Source organism: Drosophila elegans, unplaced genomic scaffold (genome assembly GCF_018152505.1).
Source record: "Drosophila elegans isolate 14027-0461.03 unplaced genomic scaffold, ASM1815250v1 contig_149, whole genome shotgun sequence".
In the NCBI taxonomy this organism is placed as follows: domain Eukaryota; kingdom Metazoa; phylum Arthropoda; class Insecta; order Diptera; family Drosophilidae; genus Drosophila; species Drosophila elegans.
The window spans coordinates 16,692,404-16,715,068 of NW_024545513.1; the positions used below are offsets into that span (position 1 = coordinate 16,692,404).

Genomic DNA, 22,665 nt, shown 5'->3' on the forward strand with positions numbered 1-22,665 from the left:
CCTAAGCTAATACAAATTGCAAAAGAATTTCATCATTTACTGATTGATTTACTGACCGACCTTTCTCCCCTTCAAAACGATTTCATTCACCACTAGCTCGATTCTTTGATTCTAGTTTTCATTCACATGAATTTGCTGTCATATTGAGGGGAATCTAAATAACATCATCATCAGCAGCATCCTACACACATTGCAAACACACTCATTCTTATTTTCAATTACTCACACACATGTGCAGTCTGTGAATTTGTTGGGCAGGAAATCAAATGAGGTTGTTATGGACCAGATCTTATAAAGTATTGATTTAATATTTGATCTTTTCAAATCAATATTCAATTTTAGTCCGGTATCTATGAAATTTGAAATGGGTTTGGAAATAGAAAAATCCACTTCTTTTAAACAAACATTGTTTAACTTTTCCAAAAATCTTTAAGTCGAAGCTTGCATTGTTTAGGTTCTTAATTAAAAAAAAAAATTATATTTTGAGTAATTCATTTTTATTTTAAAAGCGGAAAGCGAAAAAAAATCGTCGTCATTTGCATTTATTTCAATGCATAACGATAAAAAAAATGAGTGAAAAAACAACAACTTACGGCATCAATAACGTCATCGGAGAGAAGTGTTTCCCCACTCTCATGACCGCACTCTTTCGCCCACCACCCACCTTGCCCCCTCTTTCCGTCAACAATTTTTCTCGGCCGGCCGGCAATTGTTCTCTTTGCTCTTTGTTGCTAAGCTTCTTTGTGTGTGTGTGTGTTATTTTGTTTGCTTGTGTGCGCGCGCAGCCCCACACTCACATGCACCACGTAAAAAAAGCTGTTTTCGTTGCTGTTATTCTGTTATTGCAGTTGTTGCCATCGTTATTGTTGTTGTTTCTGCCCTCAGCTAGAGATCTAATGAGTGCGTCTCCTCTTTCAAATCAATCCATCTATGCACCTACAGAGATCTCTCTAAATATTATTCATCATAAATTTACAGATTTTACTTATTTATTTAAGCCTACAATCATTTCGTTGTCTAAAGTTTTTTTTTTTTACATTAAAAATAAAAATACTGAAAATTGGATAACCTGTATGAAATTTTATTTTAGAGTGACCACTGTATTTTTAGCATTTTAAATGTTTGCCCTTTCGTAAATGTCTTCCGGTGGCTTTTGTATATACATACATATAGTATAGTTAGTATAGCTGTATAGCTAAACCTTCTGAATCAATAGTTCGAAATTAGAAAAAATGTGCTGATTTTTGTTTTATTTATATTCGTTGTTGGCTGTTGATGGTGAGGGCGGGGGAGGGGGACATTGCTTTTAATGTGCGGGGGCGTGATGTTATTTTTGCTTTTGCCTTTGCTGCTTTTTGCTATTTTTAGTCGCTTGTGTGATTTCTCATTGTTGTTTGTTGCTGCCGTCGATCCTCTCCTCCGCATTCCCCGCCCGCCCCCCCTTATCGCTGATTCCTTTGTTTAATTTGTCTTTGTTGTGGATGCTGCCTGTAATCCCCCTTTGCCCACTGCCACGCCTCCTCTCCCACACGCCCCTTGGCGGATGCAAATGCGATGTGTTGAGTCTAGAAAGCTACGGTTCAGCTGTTGCCATCGATTTTTTAGGCCTCTCTCCATCTCGTACTCTTGATTTTTCCTGGCTGGTTGGGCTAGCTCAACCCTTTCCCGATGGATTTTCCCCCGTAGCCCGTAGTGTTTTTGCTCCAAACCAAAAAAGGGGCGTTCGGGGGAGTGGCTGGAGGGTGGGTTTTACTTGGTGAGACTGCTGATGACAGTCTTGATGAGATGCCCTCCTCCCACGGTAGGTGGATCACAGATAGATACTGCGTTTTTGCGAACAACAATTATTTACTATTCACAAATTTATACCACGATGGATGTACTGCCTAAACGGATGAGAAATAGGATTCCTTATGTTTTGATATCCATTTTTCAAAGTGGTAAAACAACCCAGTCATTTTCTTATTCTTGCAGATGATATTAATATTTCCCAATTTATATATATATTTATTCCGGTCGATTTCTAGATATGTTTATATTTTTCTTATTAAAAATGTTTGAATTTTGGGAGAATATTCAGGAAGCTAACACATTTTTCATTCAGTGAGTACGATAAAGTCGTATTACAAAAATATTTCCAAATGTATAAAGTTATTCGAGTTGATCTAGAGATATCCACTTTATGTTTATTTATTTGATGGTTTGACTGCATATCGTAGCTAATTGAGTATCTCGTAATTATTATTAAAAATTTGTTTATACACTGTGTTGTTTACCAAATCCAATACCTCTGGAGTGATGCAATTGAAAGAGCGTAATAATATTTGGGAAGTAGAACCGTTGAAATATAATGCCACCGTCTATATTCCCGAAATATGAATAGTTCGTATCGAGGCACAACCATGGCAAATGGGCCTCCCGCATTCGTTTCTATACCATATGGTCAGCGCCAGCTTCGGTCAAAGGGGGCGTTCTAATCCCACATCCTGGCATGGCCCAAGTCTTCTGCCCTTTTCCCTTGTGCTGTGCTGTGCTGTGCTGTGGTGTAGTGTGGTGTGGTGGTGGTGCAGCTTTTCGTCCGGAAATAAATGAAACTCATCAGCAACAGCGACGGTCGGTGGTTGCAACCCCAAGTTGCTATGTGGGCGGTTCGGGTTGGGATTCGGTTGCTGAAGGAGGAAAAGCTTCTCTCAAGTGAAAGCTGGCCTGGAAATTTATGTTTTTTGTTTTCCCTTTTCCCATCTCTCGACCACCACCCCCTTGCCTCCTGCCCCCTGCCCCCTGCCCCCTGTCCGTTTATTGCCGAAGTGGTGGCTGCTGTGGTTGCTGGTGTTGATGATGGTGCACCAGGCTGTGGCGGCCGCTTTTTTATGGCTATGTGGGAGTTCTCCATTTTTGCTTACTCTACTGGGTGTGTTTGTGTTCGGTAATCAAAGTTAGGATTAGTTGACTTTAAAGTAGCCTTTAGGGGTAGCAACCGCTGCATTCAACCCCACACAAAAGAGCCCCAGTCGGTGGTGCAGGCCCAAAAATGGGATAGGGATCTAAATGTTTTAGTATCTGTGTGGGTATCTATACCAAAAATTAGAAACATCCGGACAGGAGGAGCTTTTAAGGGAGCTATATGTAAATGGTTGGGAAAGGGCTATAAGTAAAAAATAACGCAAAGTAAACAATGTCCCATAATTTATAAAAGTCTTATTTTTGGTAATAAAATTAGACAAAAGGGTTGTAGAAAGAGCTAAAGAATTTTAAAACAAACGAAACAAAAAAGAAGCATACTTTCACTAAGTTGTATTGCAAAATGGCTTGCATAATATTATGTAATATTATATATAATATTACATAATATTGATCAGCAATATCTTCTATTTTTTCATTTAAAACGAGCACTCGTTTGCTATATTACATAAATAGATATATAGATATTCTATTCACAAACACAAAAAAACTCTGCAAACTTAAAAACAAAATTATGCAAACGAGTTTGTTTGATTGAGGCTTGAATTAAAAGATTGAAGTCTCCGGGTCAACGAAGACCTTTTCATTTCCCTCCCACATTTTTCCCAACCCTCTTGTATCCAGTGGTTATTCCAATTGCCACTTGTAGTATCTTCTTCAACCCTCGCAAAGGAACATGTACATATATCTATGGAAAGTTGAGGGTCGCTCTTCTCAATCACATGTAGTCGGCCAACCCACCGAGAAATGTATCTACAACTGGAGCTATCTAGCAAAGAAGCCTCTACAATTCTATTAATTAACACGTTTCTATCTGCAGCTGTGCGGGCTGTATCTGTATCTGTATCTGTTGCTATACACACTAGACCAGACGTAAGTAGTCGAGCAAATATGAGAAATACTTCCTCATATCTTCGGCAAATAATTCGTCAGCGTCGAAAATTATTCGGGCTCAGATTGCGCTGCCGTTCAACTTATACTCGTTTAACGCGTTTCTGTTTTTCCGATAGCGCGCAATGGGCAATGAAAACAAAGCAATCGAATTAATGAAATGAAATAAAAACACGAATAAGAAAATAAAAACAATCCACGCAAAACCGATGAAATATCTATCTACTCTATCGGCATAACCGAAAATTAAATGCCCAAAAAATAGATGATAGAAATAAAAGTTGTATGACATTTCGTGGCTGCGCCTTTGTCTATGTGTATGGGAAACTAGATTAGAGAACGAACCGAATTAATATCTTTTTCAATATGGACTGACATTTCCGTGTGAAGGGGATGGAGGATCGAAAACGAAATTGAACTTGAAATGGAAATGGAAATGAAAACAAGTGACCAAGCGAGAATAAAGAAAAGGTTATGCAATCGTTTAATGCTTCAGAGAGTTTCTGGTTCCGCTGGACTTCTTTGAAAAGGGTGGAAAAGCCAGAATTTCAGGATGGCAGCAGAATTTGTCGATATGATATTTATCTTAGTTAGCTTACTTGTAATTATGATATTTTTTTAGTTTTGGGTGCTTGTCATTCTTTCATGTTCTTAACATTTTCTTTTTTGAATAAATTTCACTGCTTTTGTTTAAAGTTTTCCCATTTTTACCAAGATGTTTCTCCTTGAACTTCTTATATCATTTGGCTAAAGCGGCGGTGGGTGGCTTTTGGGCGTGTGTACAGTTGCCCTTGACTCGTCGAGAAAAGTCCGTCAGACAGTCAGTAAACCACCATACACTTCCCAGTGTGAGCCCCAAAAATGTTGACCAGACATTTTTTTTTTTAGATACACACCAGACTTTTTTTTTTGTGCCTCATTTTTTGACCACTCATTTTTCCCTGGGTAAGTTCTTAGCTTAGCGGAAAATCTCATACTCATTTTCAATTCTCAGTGCAGTTTTCTATGCGACGCTCTCTCGTTTTCTCATTGCTTCAATCCTCGTCTTTCCTCTTTCCCATGTGAGATTTTCATCTATTCCAACACCACCTACACTTTTTATACCCTTGCAAAGAAAAATGCAGATAAATTAATTTCAGCCTTTTTAATATGTAATACAAATTTTTATAAAATCCAATTTAGATTTATTCGGGTTATTTTTTTGTTTTAAATAAATTGCAGGAGTATGGTAGGTGGAAATGGAGCCGCTAAAGGGTATAAAGGCTTCGTCTTGTTGAAGCAAACTTCCTTTCTCTTTTTTTTTTTTTTTTGTTTAGGCTTTTACCCTTGTGCACTGAGTACAAAACCATAATGTGTAAAGGAACAAATGAGAAGGAGCGAGTGAGTGAGTAAGAGAGAGAGAGAGATGGCCCGAGAGTCCTTGTGCGTTACTCTCTCTTCAATCCTGTGCCTTCTTCGCCGCTTCCTTTTTAGCATCCTCTCCTTCTTTAAAGGCCAGTAAACATGATAATTTACGCAGCATGCCCAATACATACACACACACAAGTTGTATGTATTGAATTGTGTGTGTGTGTGTGTGTGCAATGCGGCAAGGTGGTGGAATTTTATGACAACAAAGGGCAATTCACTTGGTTTCCCGGTTTGAAATTACATAGCTGGAAAATACCGAACGCCGAATGCCGAATGGCATGCCCCCACCAAAGGCCTATTAAAGAATATATGTATGTATATATATGTGTGGGTATATATCTCGGGGGTTGGGGTCGGAATTACGGGGAAAGAACGAAGGAGGAGATCGTGTGAAAAGCGTGGAGGAAGCGTAGCATGGCATACCACATATGCTAACCCCTGATCTCTGCGGGTGTCACGCTTCTTCCACCTTCTCATCGGTGGTTACACTTCGGTTACAATAGGGGTATTTCTAATTTTACGAAAGAAGGAGCTGCAGGGACTAGATCCTATTGTCCAAATTTTCAATAAATCAAATCGAATCTTATATATCTTTAAACGTTTAAAATTAACGATACTGAACAAGAAAACATTTTCTATAAGATACATGCATATGTATAATATTTCTAGTCTAGACTAAAGGAAACTTTTTTAATGTTCGTCAGAACGATTTAAATTAACCGAAATACCCTAAATGTTCTTTAAATTGTCAAATTTGTATTTATATTTATACATTAAGAGATTTTTACAGTGAGTACTATTGAATTTTAATAATTTTACCGTATAAAAGCGTGCAATGTATTACAAGTCTGCATACAGACGTTCAACTTTTAACTCTGGTCGTACAGTTTGATGTCTGAATTATCTGTGCCTGGGCTTTCCAGTCTGTCTGTCTATCTGTTTGTCTGGGTCAGACCTCCCCCTGACCCCACTCCCCCTTTTCGAAACCACCCAAGCACCGGGCCAACTCGTTTGGCCTTCGCTGCTTTTGTTTTTGCTGTTGTTTTTGCTTTTGCCTTTAGCCGTCGTCGCGTCATATTGCGTCGCTTTTGTCGTCGGCGTCATCTGCTGCCTATTGCGTAAAGGCAGACATACATATAGACATGTAGACACACAGACACCCCCGCAGACAAAAAGCCTAAGCAGAAACACACACACTCCGCTTCTGCTGACAAACACACAGCCACACCTCGTCGGCAGAAACGCACACACACCCCTTTTTGGCTTTTGTAAAACACAAAAAAAAAAAAAAACAAAAAAACAAAACGTGAAAGCCAGTTTGATTTGGAAAATTCGAAGTCTATATACACTAGTAGTTAAAACCTTATATAGACCATAGATATTCACCTTTTTTTTTGTATAGCATTTAAACAACATTCTTGTTAAATCAAAATTAATTAGACACTTATTTACTTGGGAAGTTTTAAGCCTGTAATATCAAAGAGAATTTGCTCCTATTAACAAAAATCGTAGTCTTTGTTTTAGTTTTCTACAATTTTTTTATATTACTAAAACTTATAATGCTTAAAACTATTAATTTAAATTGTTTTACGTATCGTATTTAATTATTTTTATGTAATAAAAATTTATATGTAACAGTACTACATTTTCCTTTATGAATTCTCCTTTCGTGGAAAAAGCTTAAGGAATCGAATTAAATTTAATTCAAAAATTTACACGTTTAAATTTATAAAATTACCTTTTTCGATGACTACGATTTTATTTATTGAAAAACAACGAAATTACAATTTGTAGTAACTCTGATCAGAAAAATGAATTAAAATATACATTTTGTGAACAATATAAAAATACCCTTAGCCAGAGTCCTAATCATTGAAGGCTTAAACGATATTTTCATAAGCCAAGATATATTTTTGAAAAAAACACTTAGCAAGGAAATATATAAAACAAAATGTTGGTAGAATAAAAAATAAATAAAAAAGACTCCTTTATTCGGCTCTTCTTTCTCTCCCCTTCTCTCTCGTAAATCTCTCTTTTTGACCTCTCATTACGTTACAATACTCGCCGCTGTGGTGAATTTCGTTCGTTTTGGCACCTGCAGCAGCTGCAACATGTTGCTGCTAGTCAGAGGTGAAAATCTTAGGCCCTTACGTTACGCGCCGCCGTCTTACGTAACGTAGTGTTGTGGAAAATGTTGGTGATAGAGATAATGATTAAAATCTTATCCATTTAATAACAATTTGAGGTCACTTCTACTTCTAATAATATTAATAAATTTTATTTAGCATACTTAACAATAGGCATATGTTCCAGTTGTTGTTTGCAGACAAAATTGAGCAAATACTGGAGCTACAAGAAATTTGGTTAAAGCTGAAATAAATTCGAAATGTTTGGATTTAAGGGGGGTTTTTGTTTTTTGGTTATATCGTTTTTTTTTCGGTTTCCATGCGAGCGTGTGCGTGAGTGTTGAAAGTTGAGCGTTGCGTGCAACCGCAGCGATTGTTGTTATTGTTGTTGTAGTTTCTGCTGTTGTAGTTTCTGCTGCCGCCGTCGATGTGCCACGCCCCCTTCGCTGACCCAAATTCACTTTTCGTGCCAGCCAAGCCAAGCCAAACTAACCAAATCTTATCAATTCATCAATCATGCATGCAGTCATTAAACGCTCGCCTCATTTAATACTCGTTGTTTTTGTGTTTGTTTGTCTTGCCTGAATTCGTTTCCTCCTGTTACCGTTACCGCTGTAGTTGTTGTTGCTCGTGTTGCCGAGGTTACCGCATCACCAGTAAATTCGCCGCATCTCGCTCTTTCTCTTTCTTTCGCCGCATGCAGTTGTGGTCAAAATAATATTTAAACAAGAAATAAGGACATAACTCGAAAACCTCAATACCAAAATATTAAAAACGTAGTCTTCAGGTTTGCTTATTTATGTGGAATTTAAATTTGATACATGTCATTAAAAGATGTTTGTATACCATTTACATTATTTGCATTCCAAAATTAAAGAAATCCTAACCAAAAAATGGTCAAACTTATTTTAAAACATAACTCTAGGCTCATTTGGCTTCTTGTGATTTAATTAAATAGTTATTCAATTTATAGTCCTTGCTAATTGTAATTTATTTAAAAAAAACTGATTTGACATTTAACAAAATATTTAATTATCTATGCAATTCATCTTAGATAATTTTTTTAATTTTTTTCGCCTTAACTAAGCTTTTAAAAGTATACATATGTTTTGTATGATTTGTGCCGGTGTAATAAGTTTTACTCCAGAGCCATGAATTATTTAGTTTCGTATATTATATTGACTGCAACTGAAGCTTAACAATGACTTCAGTTTTTCATTTTCACCTGAAATTTCTTTTGTGTATTTTAACGAACTGCCACATTTCTCTGATAAAGCATAAGTTAAGTAATTGTACGTATCAGCGCGTACAAAAATTCAATGGGATGCTGCGTCTAATCAAATAAGATCCCCCAACTGCTGACCTTTCTTTATCTTTTGCCTTTGTGGGGCCCATCTGTCGACATGGTATTTTCCCGGCTTTCGTTAACAAAAAAGATCCATAAACCTCCTGCTGCCCACTGCCCGTTGTTCGATTTATGTTTCGGATCAGCGTTTTATTCGTTTCTGTTGTGGCTTTAACGCTCTGCGTTGCTAGCCAAAACAAATGCATCGCCGTCTATATTTAGGCCCGACATTGATTATACCTGAATATGTACAATGTACACACATTCACATATTCACACACACACGTGTAATTATACATAGTGGGCTATATAGTTTGGTATATGACAGACTTGCGTCAGGGCCGAAAAGCTGTTGTGGCAACTGTACTTTTGCGGTGAAGGGAAGAATTAAAATCCAGCCAGAAATTAATAATATATGTAACTGCACGGTTGTCGCACTTTACCCTTAAAATATGTTAAACTAAACAAAGACATTTTTATAAATTTAACTCTGTAATAAAAATCTGAATGTTGTTATCGATTAGATTTTCATTGAAATAAGTGGTTAGAAAATATCTTTAAAAATTAAGAATATATGCTATTAAATATATAACCAAATTGATAAACTAAAAATAAAGTATAATTGGTATGGTTAGTATTTATATCATACACTTATGTTTTGCATTACAAGGCCCCAATAAAATTGTACATATTTTTTGATCCGCAATAATTGGTTCTAAAAATCAACACATATGGAAATTAACGCAAAAAGGGGTGGATTGCGTAATTATTAAAATGCAGACGCAACTGTTTGTAATATACTTGTGTATTTTTTCCGCAAAAACCCTTTACGCCTTTTGCAATTCAGCGTGCGTTGCACATACGATTGTAAATAATGGAAACACAATTCTTGCGGCAGTTAATTCTGAAGCGAGACCCTCTCGATTTCGGTGTCTCATATTTGCATTATCCAAGTAAACGGAATTAAACAAATAAGCGGCAGCTGTATGCTTTCGTTTGTTTATTCGGCAGTCTGTTGCCGTTTTGTTATGGCTGCTGCTACTGCTGTTTTTGTCTCACTTAACACCTGCGAAATGCAATGCCCAAAAATTACAAACAAAAAAAAAAAAATATATATATATATATATAATAAAAAAGAAGAATAATATTGAAATTCAGCAACTGAAAAGTGTCAAAAGCGTTTAACTTTTGACTTTGTTTCAATTCACCGACAACAACAGAAAAAAAAAGCAATTACAGAGAAAAAGTAAAACAAAAATTACAGAAAAAGTGTAAAACAAAAATTAAATAAAACAAAACGAACAGAAAACAACAAAAAAAAAAATGGAATGGAAATGAAATGAACAGGCCCTAATGAGACAAACCAGTAAAGTGCTTGAACTTTTAATTTTTACCTGTATGCCGTTAAATTCTTATTAATATAGAAGTGTAGGGTATGGTGTATATTCTTATTTTATGGTCAGGCTATTCAACTGGTTATGCTTTCTTTTATTTCTCTGCCATTTGGTTTATTCTGAAAAATAGGTTCCTCAAAACATAATTAAAATAAAAGGTTTATCATTTAATTAGGCTTATCGAATGTTTATCCAATATGAAACTTCACACGCCCGAAAGAATATTTTACTTTCATCCCAAACGAATATTAATACTACTCCAAATGTAAACTGTGAATGTTTAAAATCCGGTTTTTGTTCACTTATCAAAGAACGCATCGAATTGCTTGTGCTTATTTATTTATTGTTGCTCTTGAAACTTGTGTGTCTGATTCCTTGAAAAAAGTGTCTCGAATGTCGCAAAAAAAGTTAAATTACGCATGCACGAGTGCTGACAGCAGCAAATCAACGCCTTAAAAAATCCCCAACCACTGTTTTGGAAATTGGACTTTTATTTTATTTATTTGTTGGGATCGGTAAAAAATCGCTGACGAAACGCTTTTGCTTGGTGGAAAGAAGGAGAGAGCTTGCCACAAAGCAAACAATTCAAATGCCAAATTAATTATATTATCCATTAAAATGCCGATATAATCCCAATTGAGTGTTTGTTTGTCTCTGTGACTGTACTGTTAAGTGGAGAATCGAGAGAAGCTAAAAACAACAACCATAATCAAAAAAAAAAAAAAAAAATGCTCGGCACACGCCTTTTGTTGCTTGTTGAATCGAATCTCGAAATTCGTAGTCACTGTTTTTTCTATTTCTACTTCATTTCAGACTTCTCTGTTTCTTCTTTAACTTTTGGAACTGTTTTTATAATTTTAAGCTGTTTAGCTATTTTAACTAATTTATTTTTCATTGCTTTATACCCTCCTCCTTAATCATTTTTTATTTATAAAGAATTTCAATCAGTGTTCTAACTAACGGATATTATTATCGCTTTCTTGCAGGGAACTACAAGATGGCATGCTCAGAGATCACAACTTAATGGACGGGTCTAAGATCATTTTAATACCAAACGTGGAAACTGGTTTATTGGTAAGTAAACTATATCCAATAAAGCCAAAATAAAATGAGTCAACAACAGACAAATAAAAATGATGATGGACGGAAATACAGTTTCTTCAAGAAAATGTATTTTGATATTAGACTTGCCACCTAAAGAATTAAGTAGTATTTATTTTAGATAAATGCAATTAAATTTAATAGGGTATGTTCATAATAGTAATTTTAAAAATGATCTGTAGACTTTAATTGTTATTTTGCTCTCGAATGTTTAAAAACTGGTTCAATTATAATGAAATAATTTAAAAATATTTATTTGTTAACTTGCTTGGGCTACAAAAAGTTAAGTTCAAACTCAAATCAGAATCGTGGCAATCTAAATTTTAACCAAATGTCAGGCTGTAGCCCAAAACCTTATTTTTAATTCAAAGTTAATAATGAATATAGGTTAGTATTATGTATTATTTACCTAAACAATTTTTGTCATTTCGCCCCCAGCCTGCGGCGACTGTGACTAATTCACTCGGCTAATTCCGTTTTGATTCTGATTATTGTTCATCGTTTTCTTGTCGCGACAGGCCGTCATTTGTCGTTGCCAAAGTTGTTTGACATTAATGAATTTTAATTTATTTACATATTTATTTTATTACACACATTTTTCGGCTGCTCCGGCTAACTGGTTTAGCCTGGGGAGGATAATAATCATGTGTGTGTGTGTTTTTTGTATTTTAATTCCGATTAGAAAACACTTTTTAACAAACGTTAAAAAGGATAGAATTTTGTATTTTTGTGGTGTATATACATATGTATTATATACCTTTTCAACAAGCACGTTTTACTTCATTTTGCCTTCAATTTATATGTCACAGTATTTTCAACGAATTGCTGGTGGAGTGGAGGTGGAGTTGGAGTTTGACGATCGCTTGACGATCGGCATGACAATATCATTAAGTTTCGTTTTCAAAATGTGCAGAGGTTTCAAGCTCTCACTCGCTCAGTCCTCTTTTGGTCACTGTCTGCCCCTTTTGAAGGTTTTTTTCTTGTTTTTTTTTCGGGCAATGTGCATAGTGCGTGTTTTTAATGAGAAAGTTTTGGCCAATTTTAATTTATACGCCAGTGCAATGTAAAGGTCAAGTTTGCATTTGTATGCGCGACTGCCTGGCAACAAATTGGCAGTTCGACGTGCACAAGCTAATTATATTAACAAAAGGGAATGGGTTTGCCCTGCCTCTATCTACACTGCTGGACAGAAAAATAGGTGTAATTGTATTGTATTTTTACATTTAATATGATATTTAAGTAAAATATAAATTAATACATTTCAGAATTTAGGAGGGACTCTTCTTTATAACAATTTAAATTGCCTTATTTTTTGTATATGCTAATACCATTAAAGGAATATTTATGAAGTATAATTCAAACTCATCTACGTGTTTATTTAAAGTTTTCTCTTCAGCTGTAATGAAATTACACTCTCTACTCCATTTGTTATTTTTTATGGTGTGTTGTGCTCTTTCTTGCGCTTTTCCGTTTGATTCACTGTTTACCGTTTGAATTATGAGGCGGGATTTTAAAAGCTGAAGCAGGTAACACCACTCTTAACTTGGCTCTCGGTATTACCAATCTCTTTGTTTGCAAATCCCGCGCGTGACACCGCTGGAGACATTGCAACATGGTGCCGCAGCAACAAGTGGCTGGTCGTCCGACTACTATTTGCAACATTGTCAATGGGCTCATTCAGCAAAATACAGCAATAAGTTTAATGGTCGCTATTGTATTTGATACTGTTCAAAAATCCAATGGAAATTAAGGAATATAATTTATTTAAAAAGTTAAATGCTTAATCAGTTGATCGTTTCTTTTTTAAATTTGACGTTTCAGGTTCCAAATTAGGTTAAAAGCAGTGTTAAAATTAAAACCTTTTTATTAGAATTAGTTAAAGAAATGTTTATTAAGCATTTTAGTTTTAAAACGGTACTTTTGCGTCTTAAACTTTTGATAGTAAATACTATTATGTAGCTAAATAACTGTCGCATTTTCTTTACATATTTTCAGATATTTTTATCAAACTAAATAAATATAAAGATAATCCAACCTCTCCTTGTTCGTTTCGCGCTCTTTTCTATTGATTCCATATCATTTCATTTGATTTAGTTAGTCCAACTTCCTTATTCAAGCTAATGCTCTAATGATTTTCCGCTTTTCTCGCTTTGTGGTGACCCCGATTCGCCAGGTGAGGCAATCAGCAGCAGTGTCCCACTTGAAACTGGCAACAGTGCCACATAACGTTTATCAATATTGGCCAAGCTCCATTTCAATCTCTTGTCTGACTTTAAGTCTATTATTTCTTCTTATTTAATAACATAAATGCCATTTTTTGTCGAATTGCTGTTTTTCCTCTTCTATTTCATTGTCTCAATGGCTTTTCACATGAAATTGGTTCAAGTTGCGCATATGAACAGCAAGAAAAGAAGATGACGACGAAGAGAAAAAAGTGTAAACTTGTTAAAGTCTCGACTTTAATTTTGTCACTTTGGTGCGAGAAAAAAAAGATTCAAAGAAATTGAAGTTACAAGGGGTTGACATATTACATGATGCTGGTAAAAAATAGGTTAAATGAGGCAAACAAAAATAGGTAAACAAGGAATATAGATAACCTTTTCAAACTTAGGGAAACTGTTTTTTTAGTTGTACCAAAAGTTAGTGAGTTATTTAGAGTCGTCTCCCTTCTCTGAAATAAAAAACTCGATGCAACATCGTACAGTTTTTTTTTTTTTTTTATCTCTGACTGAGTTCGTTTGAAATGTTTTTAAATCCGCTTTTTTATGTGCTCCGTATATGTGTGCACGTAATTTGGTTACTTTGACGGACATTTGTTAGCCATATTTATTGCATTTCGTATTGCATTCAAAACACACACGTATGTATGTATATAAAAGGTTCATGCAATTTTTTTTTTTTTTTTTTTGTGATGTGAACAAAGAAATATTTTGGCGTGCTCGAGAAATCCATAAAAATTCCAAAAAGACGAGCGCAAAACACAACAGCTAAATTTACATATACTAATATTCGAACACTCGTCCATATAAGCATGTGTACGTATTTGCAGATACTTACTACTTAAATGTATAGATTCATTACTTTGGTTATAAACAAATTCATATTAATAATAGTTAGTTAGTCTGTATCAAATAGAATTTTGTTTGTTAAAAAATATACTGTATTAATTAAAAGAATTTAAATTGGACAATTTATGAATTCATTTAATTAATAAGAATAAGAATTCAATATCGTTAAACTTGCTACAACTTAGAAACATTATAATATAAATCAACTTGAAATTCTTCCAAGAAAGTTGAAATTCAAAATCGAGTTATCTTCTTTTTCTGCTTGTGTTCATTGTCTCTCGGTAAAAAAAAGACAATAAAAAAATGCTGATTAAAATTTATTTACAAAACGAAATGAAATTGCAATGTACGAAAAAACGAAATGTTTAAATAGCCAATTAACAATTTGCGTCTCTTTTGCATTTTTAACTTTTGTTCTGTTGCTTTGTGTTAATGTTATTTAATTTTTTTTTTATATTTTTCGAAATTGCTATTGTTGTTTGTCGTGCAAATTTACGAAATAAATAACACGGAGAGAGGGGCTGGAGAGAAGGCATTTTGAGGGGATCGTTCTGCCAATTGTCAGAAGTCCAGAAAAAGGTGTGAGGTTCAAACACTGTGGGATAAAACGAAAGCTAAATACTACAATAACAATATTTAGGCAACGGTCAAGTTTCTACATTCGCAAGTACAAATCAATCTCGTTTGTTTATTAAATAAGGTCTGACTTTATAATAAAAATTGATGACTTTATAATAAAATAGTATAAACCTACGAGTATTTAATATTTAATATACTAGTCACAACGGGTGAAACTTAACAAAGAATATATTATTTGAAAAACCATTTGCAAAAATGTAAGTTTTTATCTTAAGAATTTAACTTCTTCTTGGTGATTATTCTCCAGTTTGGATTAATTTTTTGTCTGTAAAGAATTGTTGTGTTTTATTATGTGCGCCCGCCCAGAGCAAAAGGTGTGCCTGGAGCATTGTCTTCCCCTGAGTTTGCCACCCGGCGTCCATATCTTTCTGTACTCTGAGTCACGATGCTTCAGTACCTTTTTTTTTTTTTTTTTTTTTTCTGCCACCTCATGCCATTGCCTCCTCCTAATTAGCAACACAGAGTAGCAAAAAAAAAAAAAAAAAAAAACCGAACTGAACACTGCAATTCGGTGGCGACTGCTTGTCAACCTGGACAGGTGTTGGACCTCCTGACTTCTGCCCACCGAATCCACTTCTGAAATGTGTGTTAACAAGTGACAGGTTGATTTGATGAAGACATCTCTGGATTTATTGACACCACTGACTGAATGGTGAATGGCGAATGGCGAATGACTTGGCTGAGTCAGTGAGCAGCAAGGTGACCGATCCCGATCCCGATCCCAATCCCAATCCCGATCCCGATCCCCCATCTATCTTGCTTATTGTGGGTCACTTGGGTCGCCTTTTTGTGTCCCGCCTAAACAAAACCAATTAATTTGGATCAACGAGGGGAATACAACGAATTATACTGCCTAAATATATACCCAGTTGTCTGCCACGACATTTGCATATTGCTCCAATTTTATCTTGACACATTTCATCGCACGCAGGCAAAAGTTGTCGGCAAAAAGAAGAGAATTATTTCAGCTGCTATTAGCAGTAATAATATTTTGTAAAGTTTATTATAGCAACGGGTGTGTTGAGGTTTTAGCCGAGGAGAGAAAGAGGGAATATATACTTGGCGACAACAATCATAACATACATATGTATATATGTGGCATGTGGTGCATTATATAGTCAACAAATGAGTGGGCTTGACGACACTTTCGATTTTCATAGTTTTCCCCGTCTGGTATTCACATGTTTGCAAATGTTTTGATTATTTGAAATTACAAATATTTATATAAAAGGAGAATTTTATAAGAAATACGCTGAGTAACAATACAAATGTATCAAGTGTATTAAACGAATCAATTTAAAATGAATTGAAAACATTAAAAATAACATTTCAATTAAAAGTTTGCCATTGTAATATTATTTGATATGGTTCTGGAAAAAAATGGACCTTAAAGACCACTTAAAAACATAAGTTAATTGTCAATATTTCTTAAGATATTCCGAAAGAATGGTAAAGCACCTTGCAAGCTGTTTTTTCGACATCTCAATCATAATCCCCGCAGATTTCTGTGGTTTCTTTATTCTTTGTATGCTTTCTACTCCCTGGGGCCACCTTTTGTGGTTTTTGTCATTATTTTCGATTTCGTTGCCAGAGACATATCAACAGCGAGCACAAGTCATCTGCAGAAACTGCACTGAAAAAAATAATAAACTGTCGTTTTATGCATGGTTATTATTTATTTTCAAGGTATAAATACTTATTCTTAACGTATTGGTATTACAAAGAATGCTTCAAACATCAATATAATGTATATATATAATTTAAAAATACATATTTAATAAAATAAAACTATTTTTAATGTGATAATATCAAGAAACATAAATGATTAAAGACTTGTGTTATTTCTGTGAATAAAATATAGTTTGGGAATGTTATAAAATTTTAATTGAATATCATTTTTAATTTTTTCAATTCCTTAAAATTTTAAACCAAAATATAATTATTTTATATACATAATCATTATATTTAAATTATTATTATTTTTAATTATTTTGATATTCGAAAAAAGAAGCATGAAACACTATACTTTTACTATGTTTAAATATTAATATAAAGAACGTTGAATTAGATGGCATACAATTTTGAGGATCATATTTAGTTTAACTTATTATTAATAAGCATTAAGTTGTATTCAGTTACATGATAAAATAGTTATTTTTATTGTTAGTACTACAAAATTATTGTTTTTTATTTATATTTTTTTTCAATACTACATTATGTTGGGGAATGTGTAATATTTGCTCCTTGCAGCACTGACAATCAAGTGGGTGGGCGTTGTCAGTCGCACCATACACCATACACCATACACCATACACCATACACCATACACCATACACCATACACCATACACCATACACCATACACCATACACCATACACCATACACCATACACCATACACCATACACCATACACCATACACCATACACCATACACCATACACCATACACCATACACCATACACCATACACCATACACCATACACCATACACCATACACCATACACCATACACCATACACCATACACCATACACCATACACCATACACCATACACCATACACCATACACCATACACCATACACCATACACCATACACCATACACCATACACCATACACCATACACCATACACCATACACCATACACCATACACACCATACACCATACACCGTACACCCTGACCGACTGCGACAGAGAAGGAGAAATCAGAGGGGATTAACCGTCCCGCCCCCCAGAAAACCACCCACCAAAACAACTCATCTCGAGTGGTTTCGTTTCGTTTCGTTTGGTTTCGATTCGTTTTATTATTTATGTCGCTTAAATGATGCGCTGGCGTTTTCCTGTCAAATTAATTGCTTTTGCTTTTTTTTTCGGGCCCGGGACTTCTTTGGCAATATCTTTCTGTTTCTGTTGGTCAGTGAAGGCTGCATAGATTTATGAAAATGATTTTAATTGCAAGTCGTCGTCGTCGTCGCATAACAACAACGAAGCGAAAGACAAAAGCGAGTAAACAGACAAAGGGCGGACGATGATGATAACACGGCGGGCTGTGGAGGATCGAGGATGATGATGATGGTGGTGATGGTGATGCTGATGCTGATGGTGATGGTGATGCTGATGGCGATGGTGATGGTCAGATGATGATGGGGACGACAAGTAGGAGACGCAGACAAAGCAACAAAGATGGGACCACGCAACGCGTTCGCTCGCTGGCAAGCTCATAAAAAGCCAAAAAATGATATGATTATACATATATATCAGATATAGCGCAGCGCCCACCACAGCCAAAATGATGGCAACAATATGAACTGGCTTTCTGCTGGCTGGGTGTGACCAATCGAATTTATGCGTCCTTTGTATGTTTGGCCAAAAAAAGCAAATAATAAGAACAGGCAAGTAAAGAAACAAAACAACAGTGCGGAATGGAAACAAAAACGGCAAGGGAAATGCTCAAGAATGAGCAACAGATGCCAAAGAAGCCGATACCGATGCAGAAGCCATGGGGACAGGTTATTAACCAACCAGTTCTATTCGTCTTTGTCTGAGAAGCTTCTCCGTCTATCTGCCTATCTGCCTATCTGTCTATCTGTTTTTCTTCAATGATATCGGAGAACTTATCGATCGCAGCTCACTTGACTAAGGAATGCAAAGTGCTATCGGGAATTCAAGTTGGATGGCACATTGTCGATATTTCGATATCCATCAGAGTTCTTTATAACTTATACAGATGTTCAATTTTTTAGTTTTTCCATTTAATCACAGTGCATACTTTAAATGTCAAACCTTCTTGGTCATTATCTCAATTGAAATCTTCATCAATAAGCGTTGTCATCGCATCGGCATTAACTTCAGCAAACCTGTGCTTCAATATCAATTGTGGGTGACAAACATACAAATATCTTTATCGTGTGCTTCGTTCCAAACATTTTCATCATAAGATTACACTCCAATGAGATTACACACACTCTCGACTCTCGTCATCGCAGTTATTATCAACTTGAACATCGCGATGTGACAACAAGTTCATGGCTTAACGGACTGAACGGAAGTGCAACAACTTAGCTTTACTTACTTAATTTCCGTGAATCCAGTACTGTAAAGTATGGCACTTCCGTTCAGATATACATACTTTTATCTCGTTAAAGTAAATGATCGATAACTGTGTATACCGATATAATACATTGAGATCCCAAACTATGTCACTTTGTCTACGATTCAAATTCCCATCTTAATTCGCATTCTATTGATATAATTCCGCTGATTTTAAAGAAAGTGATTTACCTTTTCCCCTTTTCACAGGCACTTTTAATTTATATGTGCATATTAATTTATATTTATATTTCTGTGGAATCGATTGGCAATTCCAGAGCCGCTTTTTGCCATTTACAAATCGCAATTATTAGTTTCGCTTTAATTGCCGTTGGGCATGAGTAATAATTGGCAAAGGAAATCACCTGCTGCTTGTTGTTATTGTTATTGTTGTTGTTGTTTTGGAATTTCTTTATTGCAATTTGCTCTAATCAAACTACAGAAACATTTACACTGGCGCCTCAAGCTGTTTACAGTCCAATGTCGATAAGATTAACGTTTAAAAAAAAAACTCTTAATTGATTTCAATTTTAACCTCTAATACAAAACTTTTAGTTTTAAAAAGTCTATAAATTTAACTGACAAATATTTTTTGACAAATATAATATTTAAACAATTAGTGAAAGTGTTATTAACTAACGATATGTATTAATTGTAAAATAAATATTAAAACTATAAAAATAAAATGTTATATTTGACATTATCTATTTTGTGTAAGTAAATACAAATTTGTCTTTTTATGCCCTTGCCGAGGGTATTATAATTTCAATCAGATGTTTGCAAGGCAGTAAAGGAGATATCTCCGACCCTATAAAGTACATATATTCTTGATCAGCATCACCAAGAAAGTAATTAATAATATTAATTAATTCAAATCGCAAAATGATCGTATGATTGAGATGAAAATCATTAAAGCTTTAAAGTTTTTAAACATATACGCATATAAATCGAAATTTAAGTGTTTTCAAGAATAGTTATGCAATAGCTGACTATTTTTGGCGGTATTTGAGGAGTGTTGCCAATGTATTATTATTATTTTGCATTGTTTTTATCTGATACCAATATGTGTTTACTTTTCTCTATGAAGGTTTACCATCATTAAAGAGATAAGGGGGGGAACCCCTTTTCGAATGACAAAGAGGAACCAGAGCTATGAGCTATGAGTTCACTCATTGAAACGCCAGCGAATATCACTCTCTTTGTTAAGTAAAAACAAAAAATGCGTCAAATGAAAACTATTGTATCTGTGTGTTTGCCTTTCGATAGCTTAATTTTAAAGCCGAACCAATTGGCAAGTCATAAAACGGGTTACGTGGTCAAGTCCAGTGCCGCTAAAACTGTTGCCGTCCGTAAGTTATTTTTTTTTTTTTTTATTTATTGTATCATTGTATTATTTTGTACTGCTGTTGCAGTCGTCGCTGCTTGTCCAGATAATGGAGGCAAACAGGGCGTCATCGCTGGCGCCGGTCTTTGTCTTTGTCCCGCCTGGCACTATAAAAAAAAAAAAAAAAAAAAAAAAAAAAAACCAACCAACTAAATGTACCTACAAGTGGTCTTATCAAAAAGAGCGCCGGTCGACATCGCGCAGTTTGGCCAATTTAATTTGTTACACATTGTGAAGTGCCTTCCTTGCCAGGGCGGTAATCGGTGGGGAGCGGTCCACCGCATGCGAAATTTCCATTGAAAACGCTACGCAATTAAATTAATTTCATGGTCAGCAAACAAACAAACAAACACACGCACACACTAACGCACACACTAACGCACACACTCACGCACGAAAAGATAGGCGTCGCAAAACTAACGCAAAAAATTGCTTTGTCCCCAAAATGTACAAATATTATTTCTTTGTATATTACGTACTTGGTTTTTTTCAAGTGCGCATTGCTCTCGACCCGCGAAAAAGATTATAAGTTTTGGGAGTACAGTTTTAGGTTAGGGGTTACAAGGTAACATGGGCTTTTGTAACAAAAAATAATTGATTTCTTTTTAATTTAGTCAAACTATGCCTAAAATATTGTATTAACCGAATATTCAGATTGTATATTACTTCACTTGCTTTTATTCTATTCTATCAATTGATTTTGAGATAAACTTCCAAGAGAAATGTTTCTTTAAACGAATGTTGGACAAAATTATGCAACTAGAATTGTAAAATATATTTAATTTGGACATGAGTTGGGTAAACTGACTAAAAAGTTGATGCTCAACAAGCAAAAAACTATATCTCAGCTATTATGGAATCAATATTTTTTTGGGCGAATATTTGTTTTGTAAAACAAGTATTGCCAAAGGAATTATTAAAAAATATAGAGACTTCAAGTTTTTCTATTAAAAACATTTTGCAATTTTAATTTATAGATAGGCATAAAATTCTATTCAAATGAAAATAATACTTTAATGCGTGCAACTTTTGGAAATACATTTGGAATAAAGTCAAGTTACCGCAGCCAAGATCGAACAACTACAACTTCTGCATTTTGTGTGTGAACGGAATGTAGGGCTTAGACTTGCCTATGATGTATATTAGTTACTTGAGTTTTAAGCCACCCAAAACCGGTTGACCAAAAAAACGTTTTCCCTGGCAGCCAATGAAAAAACAAATAAATACAAAAAAAAAAGAGAGTCAATTTGCACAAAGTTAATAAATTACAGCATTGGCTGCCTTTGTTGCGGTTGCTGTTGTTGTTGTTGTTGTTGTTGTTGTTGTTATTGTTATTGTTGTTGTTGTTGTTGTTGTTGTTGTTGTTGTTGCTGCTGCTTTTTTGGTGTTGCTCTTGGGTTAAATTTTAAAATTTCGATTTCGCTGTGACTGTGACTGTTGGCGGCTTGCTCCGCTGATGACGTAAGCTGCGTGCGACGTCAGTTGACCTTGGTACACTTAACTTAACAGCAGCAACATCACAACATCAGCCATGAGTAACAACAACGTCAGCAAATAGGCTCGACTTAAAGTTTTTTTTTTTTTTTTGGTTGCCTACATTTCTTTTATATTTTAGGTTTTTGGTTGCTAGGCTGGAGCTTGCTCTTATTTTTTATATCTCTTTTTGGGAGGGTAACTCCGGCAAGGTTGCATAAGGTCCACGCTGCGTCAAATGGCAAAGGGAAAGTAAGGCAGCTCATCAACATCAACATCATCATCATCATCATCATCAACAACATCAACATCTTGGTGTGGTATCCATCCACACTTCAGTTGAGGCTGAAACTGAAACTGAAACTGAAACTAAAGCGAGCTTTTGTCGCCGACTTCATTTGAATATTATTGGGTCACTGTGTCAGAGCAGAGTCAATAAAAATTAAAACATGACCCCCGTTTTCCGCCCCTTGTTCGCATGCTGTTACTCACTTGCTGGCTGCAAACAGATTGTGCCAAAAAAATAGCAACTTCAGTGACGCAATTGCAAAACAATTGGGAAAAACAATTTGATATGTTTAGTAAACGAGTAAACGTAAATAGGACGCAGGAAGAAAATCCTATAGATGATAGATAGGGAAAACAATATGGTCGAAAAAAGTTCGAATTTAAGGTGGCAAAAATATATATATTTTATTTATTTTTTTTATATTAGTGGTAATGGCCAAATATGTACATTAAACTGCTTAAATTACATAAAATATTTACTAAGCCCAACACCCATCT

The 22,665-nt window shown here is 35.1% G+C and overlaps 1 protein-coding gene across 1 annotated transcript in view; it reads left to right on the forward strand.

Annotated features, from left to right (window-relative positions):
• The window catches only part of LOC108137630 (midnolin homolog), a 37,267-nt gene that overhangs the window by 8,360 nt on the left and 6,242 nt on the right, over window positions 1–22,665 (forward strand). The window contains exon 2 of the mRNA XM_017259416.2: window positions 11,114–11,201. Within this exon, the coding sequence (XP_017114905.1) occupies window positions 11,114–11,201 (88 nt within the window). The remainder of the gene's footprint in view (window positions 1–11,113; window positions 11,202–22,665) is intronic.